This window comes from Anarrhichthys ocellatus, unplaced genomic scaffold, assembly GCF_004355925.1.
Source record: "Anarrhichthys ocellatus isolate YVR2014 unplaced genomic scaffold, GSC_Weel_1.0 scaffold14, whole genome shotgun sequence".
In the NCBI taxonomy this organism is placed as follows: Eukaryota; Metazoa; Chordata; class Actinopteri; order Perciformes; family Anarhichadidae; genus Anarrhichthys; species Anarrhichthys ocellatus.
Genome location: NW_022280044.1, coordinates 6,702,495 through 6,722,026, shown reverse-complemented (window position 1 = coordinate 6,722,026; position 19,532 = coordinate 6,702,495). Strand labels below are relative to the sequence as shown.

The following is a 19,532-nucleotide window of genomic DNA, read 5'->3' as shown; positions in this document are numbered from 1 at the left end:
GGCCTTTAGGCAGAATTAGATAACCAGTGACCAGTTCTTGTCGTGTCGTGTGGGCTGACACATGAGGTTTTAGTGAGCACCTCTGTAACTGGCTGAGAGGGTCTTCACCTGGGAGACCCGAGGGGACAGCCGGCCAATCAGGGAGACGAGGGGCTGACGCAGGCATGGAAGGTCATGGCGTGATGCTGCAGTACAGCACCGTGTGAGTGCGTGCGTGTGTGTGTTTTACTTCCAGCTGGGAGACCAAAGGGTCCAGCTTTTGTTTGAATAAGCCGGAGGCAAAGTCAATTTAAGGTGACATCAATAAATGAAGCAAACTGATTTTCATTTTTAAATAAAACTCCACATTCAATACGGATATGATGCAGTTTGATTGATTACTGTACTGTTGAACTGATCCATATATTGACTTTCTGTAGGGAGACCTCACTAAACGGGCTCACATTGATCTTCTGTTTGCGTAAACTGTGGACAGGAAGTAGACCTGGACCCAAGCTGCTTCCTAGCAACACAATTCCTGTGAAATAGGTTTGAGCAGGGATTTTTACATACTGGGGGGGCAAAGCTTGCGTGCAATGCACCCTGGTACATGTAGGCACGGAGGTCCACCTCAATATCTCTTGAGTCCTCCATTGTAATAGAGTAGGCCTACCCTCGTAGAAACCGTACTGGAACAATCCATTAAAATACCCAGATAAAACGAGCTTACTTTCCACTAAAAACTTCAGTGTCATCAGTGCCAAGTTGGCAGCCACCCCCCTCGGTGACTCTCAGACTGAGGTGCACGGTGTTCCTGATAAAGCCTAATCTGACTCCTTTCGGCAGAATGCCATAAGTAGGTGAGAGGCTATGACAACACAAACCGAGGGTGAATCCTTCACTGAGTGCAAAAGAGGGTTTTAAGTACATTAAGAGGAAAAAGACAGCTGGTTTGTGGTTAAAGTTCACACTGATAAAGCTGATCAAAGGCTCGGGAAGTCCCGAGCTCGTCAGCAGGAGGCAGGTCAGTAGTCTTGTGCTGCCACCTGCTGGACAGTGTTGGGATGCGTTCGTTAACATTTGGCAGAGTTTGATATAATATTCATTGTGTCTACTAACTCGTATAATTGACTCATTTACTTTGAGAAGAATATGATTGACACGAGTTGTTTTCAATCACTGCTGGGGAAATGAAGGACCAACTTTCCTTGACGTCATCACTGACAAGAGTTTGTGTATTTGGTTTTCCAACTGCACTCTTTGTGTGTTGCGATAGCCTATTTATCTGACATTATCTTATTGGATGTTTGATATTGGGCATGTAATAGTTTACGGATTATATAGCTGTCTGGCAAGGTTTTGATTCGGGCTGTTTTTTAATGAATTGGACCGGATCTGATCTGGTAAAACTGCTGCTGGACTTCATTAAAAGATGCCAAATTCAATATTCAGAGCATTACATAGAGCAGCAAACAACTATTTGCTAAGTAAAGATATAGAAGCGCAATGTCTACCTGTCCTGTCCTGGCCACATCCAACACCTTTGGGATGAACTGGGACGCTAACTGGGACGCTGACTGGGAGCCAGACTTCAGTGGTGGACCTCACTATTGGCTGAATGGGGGCAAATCTCTGCAGCCAGGTAACCTGAAACCAGAGGAGTGAGGGCTGTTCTAGCAGCACATGAATGCCCACTGGTTAATAACTACACATGGGTGGAATGTTTGGGTATCCATGTACCTGTAACGTATATATTTTCAGTCAAATTCTTCTGTTATTTTTCCCCATCACAATTTTATTATGTGACTTTTTACAATAAAAACAAGACATTACAAAACACAGATGCAGTACACAAACGGTGCCAAATGTGCACAAGCTTTGCACATCCCGCTGTTGGAAATCATTTATAAAAAAAAAAAAAAAAAAAAAAAAAAAAAAAAAATAGAATCTGCACAAGAAGTTCAAATAAATTCACGTTAAAGCACTCCGAGAGCAGTTTCTAGAAGTTGTTACACTCAGCATGAGTGAAGTCAGGAATACATGTTTGGTTTCCAAAAGCGAGGCTGGAAAACACCGGAAACAAAATGAACATAAGTTCTATCACCAGGCAAATACAAAATGGAAAAAAAACCAAAACAAAAAAAACAAAATGAGCAAAAAGCAAGAACATGATACACACGGTTGACGTTGAACACTGATGTTCTTGGTTATACAATTTACATTACAGGAGATGGAAGAGCATACCACTTGGGAAGAAATTAAATGCGATACCTAAATATGTGAACCGAAAGATATACACGTATAAAAAAACAGTGCCTGAGGTGAGCCTCAGCCTGACGCCGTCTGCCAATGTGCAGAAAGTGAAAGCCCGACTTCTTCGTTTGGTTTTTGGCATTAAAAAGGATGCAGCACAGAGCAGCATCAAACATTCCCAAAGTAGAAGAAAGAAAGGAGGAAAGGAAGACGTCGTCTTGTTTGTCATTAAGTAAGAACACCGGCTGTGTTTTCTGTGTGAATATATACTAGTTTTTGTGAGCAGCGACCCCAAAAACAGGACTGCACACTGGTTCTATATAGAGATTATTACAGTTCTTTAAGGAGGAACATGAGGACGAGCAGAGAACGACTGTTGGAACTCATACTGCCCCCTGGCTTTCATACGAGTATTACACAGTAATATGGTCAAACAGCGGATGTAGTTGATCGACAGATGCTCTGACAATCAAGACTGGCAGGTTGGCAAAACAAAAAAATATGCTGTCGAATCAGGAAGGTCCTCCAGAGTTATTAAAATATCTTCTTCTTTTTGTTCTTTTCCAAGGTCCTGTGAAAACAAGAGGACAGAAGAGCAGTCGAGCAGCAGTCTACAACAACAATCTACAACCTTCATCCACAAACACCGTGGGGATGTGTCTGTCAGTAATAAGCATTTACTGCTTCCCAAATCTGACTCTGACACAATCACTCACTCACTGGACAAACAAGTCGCTGATACAGCATCTTTTAAATCCTCCCAAAGCCTCTTCTAGAAAAGAAAAGAGGCTTTTGGAGGACTTACATTCTGGGTATTTGTTGGGTATTATGTTGGGACTCCGATTTAATTACTATTTGTTGAAGTGCTATGTCGAGCGTTTTGCTGCATCGTCATATCATCCCAAAGGGGTGCTGGTCAGAATAGTACAAGTTTTTTTTTCTCGTGTCCCGGTCCAAAACGCCTCAGATGCTCCTTTAAAACACCGACAACAGCAGTCAGTTAATTATACGAGTGAACGACGTGAGCAAAGAAGTATTTTTCCGTGTACATGAGGGACTGTTTGCAGGTGAATCACTGCTCCAGTATTCTGTTCATGCTGAATTCTAAATCCTGTCCAGACTTTCCTGAAACAGATGAACTCTGACACAATGGATATTACAGAAAATACTATAGGACACAAAATATTATAGGAAACTTTTATAGGACTTTTTTCAAGTTTGAGTGACGTCTACCGCTTTGTTCGGCCAATACGACCCTTCTTTTCGATTCATTTCAACCGTCACTGATCATCGTGTGTGGCGCTGTTTACCTGGAGAGGTCTAGTTTGTGCTGCTCCAGAATCCTCTGCTGGGCCTCCCAGCTTCCCTTCTCCTCCTCGTGCTGCCGACGTCTCTCCTCCAGTTCCTTGTGCTGGGCCTCCAGGTTCTTTTTCATTTGCTCATGACGCCGCTGGAGCTGAAGGGACACGGACGTGCAGCCAAGAGGTTAAACGAGCATCAACAAAAAAGGAAAACCGCACTAATAAACATACAAAAATAATAATTATCCTACCTCAGCCTCAGAGTCTCTGAGCTTCTGCAGCTTCTCCTTGACCTTCATCTCAAACACTTGTTCCATTTCTTGTTCCATCTTCTTCATCTTGGACACGTGGTCCCGTCGCTCCTCCTCCATCTGGGCTAGAGGACTCCTGGAGACACAAGCCAGTCATCATACAGACAGCACACAGCGGCAGGTGGACGGCCACACAGCTGGACATTGTGACCCCCCATCCCCACTTATTAAGGCCTTTCTGACTGCAGAGCGATGAGCAGGAGAAGAGGAAGGACGGGGAAGGAGGAAAGGCCCGGCTTGCTTGCCTCGTTTGTTTACGTAAAACGTGTCAAATATGTTAACGAACAATGTAAATAGGGGCTAGTGAAAGTATCTTTTTCAACAATTTACATGCAAAAAATACGGGCTTATCTTTTGAGCATGCATCTCTACCACAGCCTTGTAAACTGTTGGCTAGTTTGTTTGTTTAAACAGGCAAGAGGTCGTGATTCGTGATCTGTATGCATGTCTAAAGGAGCTCCTAGAACCAGAATAATAATTGTATAGTGTCAAGTGTTAAGATTCTTCCATATTGGATCGTGAGAAAAGAGTGATGAAACTGCAAAGCAAGAAGACAAGCCAGATGACAGTGATTGGATATATCGGACATTATGCAGAACCTTAGAAGATAGGACTATTCTGTGATGTCTTATTCTAATCGTTTCATTCAGGTAGACGTCAGCATTTCAAAGCGTTGCGGGAAATATAAACGAAGCAGGAAATCAGGGGGAAAAAGGAAAAATGATTAAGAGATAAAAGTGAAAATGCATTCTCTGGAGAGATTTTGAAGAATTCAGGTAACACTTACATGCCGTCAGTCGTCTCGGGTCTAAAAACAAACAGATGCACAGACACTTAGCATGCTGCCATGAACCATGCATTAGCTTGTGAGAGTGTGCTGCTGATTACTGACAGCTGCAGTCGGTGGATTAGGCGTCAGACGGTGCCTCAGTTAGTACAGTCAAATCAAACACTACAGATACTGGTGGCCAGTTAGTGGGGGGTGGGGTGGTTAGTGCCGGCTTGTTTGGGCCAGGAATGGGTTTAAAGGTTTTGCCTGCTTCGGTAACAGCTTGCCAACTTTAATCTGGAGGTCAGAGCTGTAGTTTCCTCCACGTTTACGCGGTGAATGAGCTGCTCAGAGCGTCCCGATGGAACCAGCAGCCAAATCAGCAACATTATCCCAAGAGTTGACACTATTAAATGTGCTCCTCACATGTAACCAAACAGCACAGTTGTGTGCATACTGTGCAGATGGACTTACTTGGTGAGCTGTCCCTTGTTCTTATTGTTGTCCACTCCGTTGTAGGTGACCGCAGCGAGTTTCCTGCTGCGGTAGTTCTCGTAGTGAACGTTGTTCGTCACGTCCTTCAGGTCCTGCATGTGGGTCCTGGAACACAACACGAGGGAGGCGAATAAGCACAAGTACATCTCACTAGAAGAAGCAACTAGATTTCTTTATTTGAAACTTTTAGAACAAGTGAGTCACTAGGCTCTGATTCTTAGCCTCGACTGTGCTGAAGATGTTTTTGCTCACCTGATGAGCATGTTCCGCAGGATTGTAAAATCACAGTGCTCTCCGTTTTCCACTGTAAGAAGAGACAGACGGAGCTGTGATTAGAACACGGGAAAAAAAAGGTCCAAATAGGTCCACAAACACAGCAGTCAGATGATAATACGAACCACCTATTTTGGGGTAAACCCAAAACCCTATCAGGATTATATATTGATGCGTTCGGTTATATCTTTTACTCACAGATATCCTTTTCGTTATTGTTTCCATGGCTAATTTGTCTCGAGACTTGATCAGGCTTTTTAAGGCCCTGCAGTGGCACCAACATAGATGTCTGTAGTACCAGAAACCATCAGCAGGCGGCATCACGTGCAGCCGTTTGTGTTCCTTCCTACAGTAAAACTCACCACAGCCCTCTGGGGATTCTCTGGACTGCTGTGGTAGAGTGACTTGCATACCTTCTCAGGGTCCTTGCCCTCTCTCCCTCCCTCCCTCCCTCCCTCCCCCTCTCCCCCACCCTCTCAAAAACATTTTTGGTATTCCAAAACTCACTCCCCATGGATAGCGTCACTGGCGGCAAACCAGTTTGATAGTAGCACTCCTACAAGTCATCCACTAGGCTGTACTGTACTCGGTTCTTAAGCTGCTAATTCTTCGCTACAGCTACAGTAAATAGCTCTCTGACATTCCTGCTGTGGCTGTGTGTACTCATCACTTCAAACTGAGTATGTTAGCGATGCTTCATACGTCTCACCACAGTGCGACAGCTACATCCTGTGTCGGGTCAAACGGGGCTCTCACATCCTGTGCTGAAGAGAAACGTCTAGTTTCTCCACTGGTGGGAAGAATGTTTTCTTTTTCATATAACGCACCGATGAAGATTCAGCAAGTGATAAAGTTTGTTTGAACACTCTTCCACAGAAGGAAGTGGTAAATAAATCCACTATTTTGGCTCCTAATCAGTCAGAAAATGAAATTGCAAAGATAGTTTTCTTCTTTTGAAAATACAGGAAGTATGCAGACAATTTAGTTGATTTTATCTATGACCGTACATATAATAAATGTACATTTTCTCCTCCTTTAAATACAAACATGATGAACAGTTCTCTGCAATTAACTACTATGAAAAAAATAGACATTTTTTAAAAGAATTTTAACCTTTTTTTTTGCAGTTCTTTTGTCCATTATTTATTCATATGTAAGCTTAAACAAATGCTTAATAGGCTAAATTTGTACGTCATGTCATCAGCCATTTATATTGTTGGTGCAAAACTAAATGCTATACAGAAAATAAATGTAAACGCTGTAAGCTATTTTTAAAATGATTTGGTCCAGCACTCCAGTGTGTGTGTGTGTGTTGAACACTGGAATGAGAGCAAAAAAGGAGCTCATGGATTATGTTGCTGCTTTGCAATCCATCTCCACATGATGCCTGCTCAATAATCCAATACAACAGTGGAAAAATTGGTGTGTTTTCATTTGTGTGTGTGTGTGAGTGAGTGAGAGAATCCACTTAGTTGATCAATTTACAGGCTGGGATCAGATGACCCTCGACCTCTCACCTTCAGCCACACCCCAGGGGTACTGCCTCCCGCGCACTCGCTTTCCGTTGACCTCGATGATGGTGTTACTACCGACTACAGCCAAGGGTAAACGATCCTGCGAGAGAGGAAGGAGGAGACAACTGTTGCATAGCCCACGCACAATGGCTAAAAATAGGCTTACATGCACGGAGACAAATGAAAATACGCTGCATTGAAAACCCCACACACAGTTTTATCTAGAAGAACAGACCTTGATTCTCCGGACCATCTTCATCTCCTCCTCATCATCCGTCTCTGGGAAGTCGTAGATTTTGATTTTGTGCTCCTGGATTTCTTTCATGATCTGCACACAGCAGAGAGGACACAGGGAGAGGCAGGGTGAAATGGAAAAACAGTGACAGTATGTGGGACAAACAGGTCCAGAAACATCAATAGTCACACTGGAGGCTAGTCAGTACACACGTACACACACACACACACACACACACGAGGAGGAACCCACCTGTTTATTCAGCACACACATGAATGCTACATACACATACAGTGTCTGTGCAGTGTGATGTACACTGAAATACAACACGCGAGTCTTCAACATTGGTGGTAAAGTGCGACGTGTACTTCCTGTATTCTGTTTATGGGGCTTGTGAAGTATAACTAAATAAACAAGACTTGTTAGGGGGTCAGAAACACAAAATGTCTACAGTGACAACAAACCTGGCATTAAATCATTCTCCTCATTAACAGACAGACTACAACCAAACAATGACATTTGAGTCCTGACAGATGCTAGACGAACGGAAACATATACGTCCAGTCAGAAGTGACACACACACACACACACACACACACACACACCTGCTTCTTGAACTGTTGACACTCCTCCGGGGTCATTGTGTCGGCTTTGGCGATGAGGGGAATGATGTTCACCTTTTCATGTAACCGTTTCATGAATTCAATATCGAGGGGCTTCAGCCTGAGGACGGAGCAAAGAAAAGAGACATTTTAATGGTTAGAGTGTCAGTGAAGGGCTCTGGTGTAACAGCCACAGCCACAGCCACAGCCACACACACACACACACACACACACACACACACACACACAGAGTCATGTTTCAGGGCTTGGCTGACCACAAACTGCACATCTGGATTGACTAGACAGCATCGTAAATGTTTGGACTCTGAAAATCCTCAAGGGCTGTAACTAATGTCCATCATTATTTTTATTTATTTTTTATTTTTTTTAACATTCAAAGCCTTTATTGAAGTTATCAAATGAAGCTTTCAATGTGTCGTCATATTTTATAATATCACCCTTAAAAAAATGGAAAAACAAAAAAAAGTTTCGTTATTGTGCTTATATAAGGAGCCAGATCTGCGTTGAACCTTGTTCTTATGGCCCATAACATGGAAGATGGCATACAGACTTAAGCTAAGCTTTACTGCTTAATACTGCGTCATGTTGCAGCATTTTCCTTTGTATACACTTGCTCTATTGTCCACAGTTTTACACTTAATCCCGTTAAACTGCCCAATTCAACACATCTGCCTGTCCCTTTGAGCTTGATAAGGAGAGTGTTTCATGGGGACAACACTGAACCTAACACACTGTTACATTGCTGCTAGACTGCCCGGTTATTACAGCGGCATGCCTCCTTTTGTGTGCTGCAAGAGGGACAGCAAACAGTTTCCTGAATGCAGTAAAAATGTTGTTCTTCAAACAAATATGAGTTGAAGCTGAATATTTCAAGTAAAAAAACCTGTTGTGAACACTCCCCTACCGTGTCATGCTTGCACGTGCACGCTGCGAGTCTGCATGAGATGGTAGCGTTTTAAAAAGTAAGATATTGGCAAAAACTGATTGACTTGGATTGTACTGCGCGAGTTTGTTAACTGATTTTTTTTATATACTGTATATTTGTTGTAGTTAAAAGCAGTCCCCCCCATTTACTTCAATTGAAGGATTTACTCCATTTTCAGATTCAGGTCATTTTGTGGGTGAAGTATTCCTTTAAGTTATCAGAGAAACAAGCTGAGCAAACTTTAGCTGCAGCTCAGCTCGCAGACCCTCCAGGACGTCCCGAGTCTGCCGAACAGCGTTCGAGAAACACTTAACGAGAAAACTTTTTATAGCTTTTAATAACCTGGTTCGTTTGTTTTGGAGAAGAGGAGACCTCTGCGGATAATCTGGTAAAAAAACCTCCTGAACAATGAACACTTAAGGAACGGATGAAGGACTCTAAAGATCCCATGATCAGCAGGGTCCCTGGAGCACCTACCCGTGTCCAGACGGAGCGATGAAATACAGGCAGCACTGCACTCTGCTGTCCGGCATCAGCCGTCTGTTGACCCGGGACTCTGCGTTGAGGTAATCCTCAAACTTACTGTCGATGTAATCGATGACTGGCTGCCAGCTGAGGATCACACATCAGTCGCATCAATGTCAGGTACAGCAATGCAGTGATAGTGACTTAAATTAGCCAACGACAGACGACTGAGCTCACCAGTTACTGTTGTCAACTGCATCACCAAAGCCGGGGGTGTCAACGATGGTGAGCAGGAGCTGCACCCCTCCTTCCTTCACCAGAACCTTAGACTGCTCCACCTACAGAGACCAAGAATTTATACACAAATCAGTCAAGATCTTTGCAAATAACACAAACACTGTCTTAAACAAGTGCAAACCAGACAGACAGTCGAATACCTTTAATTTACCCGTTTACAATACATTATTTACTGAGACCAGAACTAACTCTGTAGAGGAGCACTGGAGAGACGGAAGCTGCCTCTGAACACATCAGAAGGGCTGGGTTCAGTCAAGGCAGAACTCGTGATCAGCAGATAAACTTTCATTTAAAATCAGCAGATCCGAACCAGACCAGGTCTGGTATCACAGACGCAGAACTGATGAGAAACACTCCGTGTGGCTGAGGTCAAGCCAAGTCCACGCAGCAGTGAGCAGACAAACATTGAGCAGACAAACATTGAGCAGACAAACATTGACATTACGACGCTCCCTAAAATACCTACGTCACCAAAGTATTACCTTTGATTTCAGTCCAACTCGGAACATAAATTTATCTTGAGCCGACGACTTGAGACACAAATTACGAGGGCTGTAAAGCGATGGCGTAGTCGAGTTGTGGAATACTTGCCACATTTGGGTTTAACGGAGCTGCTACCTTCCACTTAAGTAGCACCGCAGAAAGCCAGTGGTGCGCTCAATGACTGGGCTGTCGCTGCACCACATGTCGGTTACACAGCAAGGCCGGGTTCTCACAATGAAACTCCTCAAACAAGGAAAGTCAAAGAGTCTCTTTAAAACAGCAGAACTGCTCCGGTTCTTCTTTCTCCGCCTCCATCCTCTCTACGCCCGTTTAGAACTGGTTGGCTGCAGGTTTGCCGTCCTTAGTCTGTTCCCACGGTTTTCCTCCTCAATCTATCACACAGACTGTTGCAGCACATCTTTTACAGCAGACCCTTACCCCCGTGACCCCCACCCACCACTTACCGGCATCCGTCACACACTGGAATCTGTCACAGTCAGACCGTCTCTACACCGACCTCTGGAGCTGCTACTGGGAGGCTAGGCTGACCAGACAAGCGCCACTGAACTGACAGTTAAACTTTTAAAGACCTTCTGAATAACATTTAATATGAAATATACATTCATTTGTTTACAAGCTAGGGTGAAAATGAAAGCTACTGCAAGTCACTGGATCGTTCTGGGTCTACGTCGCTCATTACGAAAAGAAGATTCTGTCAAGAAGAATTTGCAAATACTTTAATGACCACGTAGTCGTGAAAGAATGTCGTCACACGTGCATAATGACCAACACCACTGTGTCTAAGGTGGTGCTATACAACAAGTCAAAAGTGAAGGGCTGCTGAGTGGACAACACTGAAGAGTTCTGCAGTGTCTCTTCTACGACGCAACGGGATGAGTCATGGCTGTTAACTAGAAAGGCTGCCCACAGACTGTGAGCTGTGGGTAAAAAGGAACAACAACACTGGGCTACATCACATCACACGAGGACCGTAAGCAATGGGAAGACATGCATACTGTCACTACAGTGTTTGCCTGCATCACAGGACTGCAGGCTTATTTACATCTAACTTACTGTGACAGCACAGTGGAAAGAACGCACAACACATGATGGGGTCTGGGTGCACTTCTAGACTTCAACTGCAGCCCAAACACAAGAACAGATCGACAGAAAGAAAAGGTGACATTTAACTACAAAGGGCATAAAAATACAACATACATAGCAAACTGGCACAGTATCACATCACAGCCTCATCACAGACAAATGGCCAAATTCACATCACTGTAGTACAATAAGAGTGGGTAATATTTATATCAATATTAACCAAAGGTTCACTCAGAAGATCAGAAGAGTTCAGATCTGAAAGCGCCACCTCTGTGTTGTTAGATTGGATGAATACAACCATTGACTGACACCCCGCTCCCTCTGGTTGGTCCCTCCAGTGTCTTTACTTCTGTAATAGTGAGGCTGAAACTACAATTCGTGGGAAAAGCTATTAATCTAGATGAAGTGAAACACAGTGTTTGCTGAAAGTAAGAGAGTCCTTTATATAAAAACCATTTACTTCATCCGATTCTCTTGTTATTGTAATCTCTAGGAAGGAGCAATTCTCTGTTATAAAAAAAAAACAAAAAAAAAACAAAACACAAGGCATGTCTGTGCATCGGCAGGACACGTTTGAGCTCGGTACATAATGCAGTCTGCTGGCTAATCACCAAGTCCCTGTCCTGGTTCGCTCTCCAGCCTCATTGAGCCTTATTAACCAGGAACAACAGATTAATCTGGCCGGGTCTGTCGCCTGCAACACTGAACACTCGCTCTATCCGGCTGCCTGGTCCTCTTGCTCTCTTTTTTTCTCTGTTTAATAATGAATTGGACTCCATTACATACACACATCAGTCCCTCTGGGGTTCATTGCATTCTTTTGGCAGGACTTGGAAATGAAAGTGGCCACAGTTATTTGAAATGCATTTAGTTTTGTGGTTCCGAGAGAGAGAGAGAGAGAGAGAGAGAGAGAGAGAGAGAGGAGAGAGAGGAGAGAGATCTATTCTACATATTTATCGCCTTGGTCCTTGCAAGAATAAACAACAAGCTTATATTTTAGCTGACTTCCTTTGGAAAACTTGACGAATCCCAAAGCATTCGGTTTGGGAGCCAACAGAAGCACACAGCGACTAATTCTCATTTAAACTTTTAAGAAGAACGGAGGAGGTGTAATAGGCAGGTAAACAAATTGGAAGCAGCAGCGGGGCGAGAGCAGACAGAGCCCTGTCGTGTGTTGCCAGGGATTAGCAGATTTAGAGCAAAGCAGTAGATCACAAGGAACAGGTGAAGGGAAAGATCCTCACCATGCAGCTGATCTACCGTACACCAGCCCTAGCTCTACACTCAGAGGATAGGAGAGAGAGAGAGAAGCCTGCCGGAGCCCCTTCACACCAACAGTATCAGCTTTCACTCTTCAAAAAGGAAGCTCAAGTAAAGCTGTGCGGACATTCAGCACATTCAGCGTCACTCCTGCAGCTTCAATGTCTGGAGCTCGATTTGACATTAATTCAACCTGAAGTGAGCTCATGAAAGCGGTAACATTTGGTACTTCCTGGTTGGGGAAAAGTCCTCGCAGACTACTGGGCAGGACTGGGTGTAGTTTCATATCACTAGTGCCAATGACGATACTTAAAGTTGGGACCGATATCACAACAATACCTTTAGAGTTGGGGATGTCAGGAGAACTGATACTTCGGTACCAAGTCGATAGCAAAATTCTGAAAATGTGCCGGTACTCGTTTCTTTTACAGCACCACATGTTGGGGATCAGGACTCGAGTTTATCGGCGTTGCGTCGTACCTAGACAATAGAAAATGTCCCAGATAATATGACATTGATGTTAGCACAGTCCTGCTTGGCTAAATCAGTGGAGCCCAAAGTGGGGTCTGGGGACTCCCAGGGGTCCTTGAGGGGGTTTCAGGGGTCCGTGGTCGAATTTGTGGCAGTTTACGGGTCCTTGACGTGAAGAAGTTTGGGAACCAGTGGGCTGAATAAGGTGGCTAACAGCTAAACGTACAAAGCGGAGGTTGCATTGAGATACATTACGATGCGTTCAAGACACTAAAGCAATGATCTGCTGTGTGCAAGTGTTCAATGTTTTAGGAATTTGTGAGGGGGCGTGTTCAAGCTACAACAGGGTGTTAAATTGCTCTTTACAGCTTCACTAAAACTCCTGAAATATGATTCCAAAGCTCAAGTATTCCTCCATAACAGTGTAACACTCAGACTTGATTAGTTAATGGACTGCACTTATGCAGCGATTTTCTACCTTAACGGAGAGAGCACTTTACAATTCAGCCATTCCGACGCTCACAGCACTGCAAGACCCAAATGTCTGGCCAAGGACACTTCAAAATGTGAACAGGAGGAGCCGACAGGGAATCAAACCTTCAACCCTGTGATTAGTGGACGGTCAGCTCCACAGTGGATTGGCAACGTCAGCAAACAACCGCACAACTGTTATTAAATATTGATGGACAGAAAAGCACAACTGTTTTCCATCTGAGCCGTGTCGGCTTCAAAATACAGAGAATCTGTCATCACAAATAGTGAAACAGTTCAGACTGTGGCAGACAACTCCATGTTTACGTAGGACTGCATCTCCTACAGGAAGAAGCTAAATGAGAAATGAGGTTTTTATGTGAGCAATGAATCAAATGACCACATGTAACATGAAACGAAAGAAGCTGTTTTAATAGAAGAAGCTCAGATACACTGTACACTACCTGCCCAACACAGACAGCAGGCAAAGTGACTAGCTGGTGAAAATAGTGGAGCATTAGCAGCTAAAGAGTCATCTTATTTTAGTGGGTGGAGACCAAAACAGAGCTAAAAGAGAGTGAATATTGCACTTATATTCATCAGATGTCCTGAAACAGACTGCTACCACTACCCAGTCCATAACCTGGTCCATAACCTGGTCCATAACTCACTATCAGGGTTTGGTGAAACAAAGCTTTTGAGCTTGGGGTGAATCTGTTATAGATCAAACCTATCAAGAGACAAAAGGTTCAACTTTGTCCAGAATGAATCTTTTAAAACACTCTATCAACACATTAGAAAAGTGTATCACACAATGGTGACATCTTTCAGAGGAGGTCTATAAACACACATGGATCCAACTATAGGCCCTGTGTGAAGTAACAATCAATCATTGGAGAGTCGTGCTGCACATTTCAAGGAATGTGTCCATGAACTGGCATTTAACGAACTTCCATTACATACATCTATGTAATAAAAATATTTAGGATTAGGGTTTTAAATCCACCCACACATAAACAGCTACGAGATTCTGACAACCTCTTTTTTTTTTTTAGCACTATGTAGAAAATGAAATGTATGTAAGGCTGAAGCTACAGCTTATTAAGTCTACTCTTTATACAAAACACATCTCCTTCGACATGAAGCGCTCACATCAGCGTTTACAAACCTTGTGGAGCAGAGAGAAGTAAATATATTGTGGTTAGAGATGTTCGAGTCCAATCAAGGACAGCCACTGGCCATCTACGCTATACTCTATGCCTTAACCCGAACCCATGCACTGCAACTCCCCCGACTGTTTACACATCGTATGTAGCAGCTTTCTATACCGCTTCAGATCAAAGTGTAAAAACTCACAGCAGTCTGACTGAAGCACAACCTCATTCATTCAGCATTCAACAGTAGCAGAGAGAATTTGACATTACATCACATCCTTGCATTCAAACAAACTCTCTGCTTGTTGAAGCAGATAAACCCGTTTCACTGACCAACACGATCACGTGGGTGGCTACAGCTGAAACATCACCTCACACAACAGGATCTCACTCAGAATCGATTCAGTGCCGAGAGACGCTGAAAGAGGTAAAGTTGGTGTCGGGGTGAAGGGAGGTGATCATGTTTCAGTTAACAGACAAACATTTGGTGCTTTATGGGATCGGGTTTCCATCAGTGCCTGAGTCACGTCAGTGAACAAAGAAGTGTACCAACTGTTAAAACTCAGAGAAGGAAGGTGTGGACTAAAGATTACCTGTACAGTCTTTTTAATTCTATTTGAAGGACCCGGGTATTCAGTGGAGTACAGGTCTGTCAGAAAGAGTGAGTTGATCAGCGTCGACTTCCCCAGCCCAGATTCCCCTGAAAGACAAAGACAGAGCCAGAGTGAGTGGGTGGGAGTGAACTCCACAGATGCATTTCACACTAGACTGGGTTTTTTTAGTTTTTTTAATCCCCCTTTTCATGCCAGACTGAGGCACAACGTGACACAATCTCCAGATGTGTATCAACTCCATTGCTCATGCAGTCTTTCACGGTTAAACATTCTTTACATGTTTCACATTCAGGACAGGAAATGGCTCCCTTTAACCCCCTCTATTTTTCTTCTTTTTTTTTTAAGTTAACACGAGGCGAAGGAAGAGACAGACAGGGTGGAAGTTCTGTCCTCCCAAATTCTTTTCCCGTCTGCATTTCAGGAATCTAATCAGAGAATCATGGGAAGGGAGGAGAGGGGAAGGACGATTTCAAACCCCCACAGTCATCATGAATGTGCACTCCAACAAAGGAGGAGAAACCAAAATCAAAAGCACAGATTTCATTCCACTCAAAGAAGCAAACAGACAACTGATGTATTTTTCCACTTTATTACTCCATGAAAAATGAGTTTCAAATGTTTAATGGTGGCTTAATCTTCTCATGCAGGTCCGATCTTTAACGCCAACATAGACTTTGATCATTAGAGATGCAACTTAAAAGACCTTTAACATACAAGCACCCATCATCTACATATAAGCTACAGTAACATTTTACCCAAAAGCTCCATTTGAAACATTTCTAAGACAAGGACTCTGAACACTTAACACAGCTTTACAGCAGCATCCATTCAAAATATAACATCTAGTACAAATGCCTGCCCAGAGTCATAACGCTAGTTGCTTATTCTATGTTTATACCTCTCAAAGTACGATATCAAAACAGTATTCCTTTAGTATTGGTATAAAACGTGCATTGTATGGCATCAGTGTTAGATTTTCAGAAGATAACCAGCCCTGCACTCAGAAAGTGAGGTTAAGTAATCATGAACTCTTGGCTTTGGAAGTGTAGCGTCAGGTAGCTACTATAGGTAGCACGACTGTCAGTGTTTTTAATCTATCAAACACTTGAGTCCTTTCTGAAGTTAATATATCAAATGTGATGTTTGCTGCTTTTCCCTGTTTCCCATCACTGTAAATCAAATATCTGTGGGTTGAAGACAGTTGGCCGTACTAAACGAGCCATTTGATGAAGTCAATTTAAACTTAAAACATTTTTTGGAGCAGTTATAATCACAAAATGTCCGCAAGAGCCTGGAGGGAACTGACTGTAATCCAATACCATCAGCAGTGTGGCTGTTCAGATTGGGGCGAGCGGAGGGTAACAAGGAGCTGCTGAACAAAAGCTTCAGTGTGCAAAGAGGAGGCGGTCGTACGCACTGCAGCCAAAGAGCTGCTCCTGACCTTTAAGAGTGGCTGGGGAACAACACGGGCCACCGCTGCCAACAAGGCAACGCTTCATGAAGAGGGAGGAGGACGGCGAGATGAAGAAAGAAGTCAGAACAAAAGGATCCTTCACGAGACACACTCTCAGAGTGATAAATATTTCCCCAAGAGGGCAGAGACACATTTATCTTGCAATCTCAAAAGAAATGTTTCAGCTGGTCCAGCGATGAAACATGCGGGAATCGGCGTAAACATTTCTTTGAGGCAGAAAGGGAATGTTATGCGCTGAAGGCTGATGGGTACCAGGAGGGGAGAGACTGTGGTTTTTGTGCAAACAGTGGGTGAAATACATGCGATAAAAATGTCAGCCTCAATTAGAGAAGCTACGAGCTGACGAGAACAGCAGGACCGAGGAGACGCGGTAAGATCCGGGGGTTCAAGTCTCGGCCCAGCGTGTGGAGAGGGAAGAGGAGGAGCTCCGGTTACAAAGAGAACCAGACTCATCAGACTCAGAGTTATGGTGGTGGATTTAGTGGAGATGCTGGTCATGGTCGGTCAGAGCTGTGGCTGCTTGTTTTGATGGGACGGGGGTCATGAATCTGTCACAAAAACTGAAGCACTACACAGAAATGTGATCGGATCATAATTGGCTTCGACCGACTGTAAAATATTTGCCAGCCCTGCTGCTCTGTGAGTCAGACTAAACCAACAAATTAAGTTTTACCCCTTTAACCTCAGTTTAACGCTGGTTTATAATAATCACCGGCCCGAGTGAGTGAACTGTAAAATGTCATATAAGAAAAAAGCCAGTTGTCTGCATGCGGTTTATGGGAGCAAATCACATTTAATTTGAGAGATTAAACATTGTAGTGTGTTAAAATACAATTTACTCGTATTGCAGGTTTGCTGCTGGTTAAGTTGTACCTTGTGACCGTCACAGTGGCCCAGGGGAGAAGATGGGAACCGTGTACTTTGAACAAAAGGTCCTCAGTTAGCAGGTAACTAGGTCGCCAGAACTAAAGATAATAAAGTTATGCTGTATAACGAGTTTGATTAGAAGGGCTGTTCCAGAATAATGTCGAAGTCAAATCTTTTTCTCCAGCTTGGACCGATAATTCAAATATTCAGGGGGAAGGGAGGGTCTACTGTTTCACCGTTACTTTAGTGCTTTTTCTGGCATTTATAACGTGATCTTCAAAAGTGATTTCCTCACATGGACAGAACAGAAAAAGTGCTTCCAAATCATAATTCAGTAATAAAACCGTAACGAGCCGTGCAGCGCCTCACTTTCAGCAGCAGAGGAAGCGATGTCTTTTTATTTATTTTGTTTTGGTTAGATGCCTTAAATAAGGTCTGCGGTTAACAAGCTACAGAGATGGTAACAGAGAGATTTAGTTTTAAGATCTCAAACATGTATCGGACTACAAAAGGTCATCGCGCTGACTCGTCCGCCTTCACAGCCCGGATGTTTGTACTCTCGCTGAAGTGACCGTGCTGTAGCCTAACATTAGCTTTTTACTTTTGACGATTGCGTTCACGCTTCAAAAACCACACAAGTGGTGTTCATTTGTGAAGATCATCTTGTACGTGTCGTAAACTTGTGTTTGCCAAAGATCCTATTTTCTCCAATAATCCAACATCCAATAGAAAGATCCCATTGGCTTCTTGTCGAGTGAACCAGTGAGACGCTAACATCCGGGTCGGCCTACAAAAATACGTCATCCCTGCAGCACTCTATTAGGTTTTTGGACATTTATTTAATGAGAATATGAATGTATATTCATTTTCTGCAGATAGCATAAGGCCACAACAAAGGAAAGTTAAAATAGCAGCTGTAGTGAAGGTTAATTGAATGATCTTTTTTTATATGCCCAGGGTATACTGCTTTCTTTTGCAGCATGCAATGTCAATGAAGGTTTTCCTTGCCATTACATGGCTTTATTAAAATCCGCCACACCAGCATATTGGACGGGAATAAATAAAGACAGCCACTCGCTGTCGCTACAGCCAGGCATCCCGACTGCAGCGCCAGAGGAAGACCGCGCTCACTGAGCCAGCCCGCCAAGCCGAGGCCCGCTCAGCAGCCAGCACACTTCCTTTAAAGGAAATTTCCAGCAGCTGTGTAAACCGTGGGGGTTTATTCAAACGGCACTGCATACAAGAGGCTGGTGCAAGGGGGGGGGGAGCAGGATACATTTGACTAGCGAGAGTGAGGTTAATTAATTCGATAGGGCTTCCAAGACACCGGGCGAATTAATGAGCAGGTAAAATGAAAAGTGCTCCGTTTGATCTGCGAAAGGGAAATTCTGTACGCTCAACATTATCCCTTGAAAGCAGTCATCTTCTCTCCAGCACTCTGTGTTTATGAACGGGACTTTCCCGTCAAAAAAGGGGCAGAAGACAGTAAAAGTTTAACAAGTCCAGAGCACGGCAAAAAGTGCTGCACATACATCAATTTCCTTCTGCTTGTGTCAGATTCCATCTTCTCCTGAAAGCCCCCTCTTCTTGTTTATGCGACGGCATTCTTTCCAAAAAAAAAGGAGACAACAGAGCTCATTTAACTCTCTGTCACCCAGGACCAAACACCACGAGCTCCCTGGCTGCAGCGAACAAGGTCAGCTCCTGCAAACGTGCAAAATCACTGCCAAATATTGACTTTTCACCAGCAAATGGCTCTGGCCCACTTTCACGTGTCACATGTAACACAACTCTATTCTTAACAATGGAGAATCAGAAAATACAAACGATGCTAGGATTAAATGAGAGGATGGCCGTTTAAAAACGTGCAAAGGGGACTTTAAACATTAAGTATTACAGATTCCCTTTGTCAGACCAGTTACCTTGTAGTTCGTTGTGTGAGGGGTGGTCACTGGGTGTGTAAGTGGTACACGCCCACAATAAAGACATTGAAAAAAATAACACCGCTATACTAAATTATACGCTGCAAATAACAGCCTCTTTCCAGAGAATGCACAGCAGGGGGGGGGGACTCCATGAAACAGGATGTGACATCATGCAGGCATTCAGAGCGACTTCCTGCTCAGGTTACCTCTGGATAAATGCACCCCACACACAGAGAGAGAGAGAGAGAGAGAGAGAGAGAGAGAGAGAG

The 19,532-nt window shown here is 43.7% G+C and overlaps 1 protein-coding gene across 3 annotated transcripts in view; it reads right to left on the bottom strand.

The window, feature by feature from the left end:
* Positions 1-1,753: 1,753 nt before the first annotated feature.
* The window catches only part of LOC116387014 (septin-7), a 21,405-nt gene continuing 3,626 nt past the window's right edge, over positions 1,754-19,532 (bottom strand). The window contains exons 3-14 of one of the 3 annotated variants that reach the window (XM_031853698.1): positions 14,977-15,083; positions 9,381-9,481; positions 9,156-9,290; positions 7,736-7,853; positions 7,131-7,223; positions 6,899-6,995; positions 5,361-5,412; positions 5,088-5,213; positions 4,632-4,652; positions 3,785-3,920; positions 3,543-3,688; positions 1,754-2,803 (exon numbers count right to left, since the gene is read on the bottom strand). In XM_031853698.1, the coding sequence (XP_031709558.1) occupies positions 2,767-2,803; positions 3,543-3,688; positions 3,785-3,920; positions 4,632-4,652; positions 5,088-5,213; positions 5,361-5,412; positions 6,899-6,995; positions 7,131-7,223; positions 7,736-7,853; positions 9,156-9,290; positions 9,381-9,481; positions 14,977-15,083 (1,169 nt within the window). In that variant the 3' untranslated portion in view covers positions 1,754-2,766. The remainder of the gene's footprint in view (positions 2,804-3,542; positions 3,689-3,784; positions 3,921-4,631; positions 4,653-5,087; positions 5,214-5,360; positions 5,413-6,898; positions 6,996-7,130; positions 7,224-7,735; positions 7,854-9,155; positions 9,291-9,380; positions 9,482-14,976; positions 15,084-19,532) is intronic. The other 2 variants (XM_031853700.1, XM_031853699.1) reach the window with 2 other exon arrangements.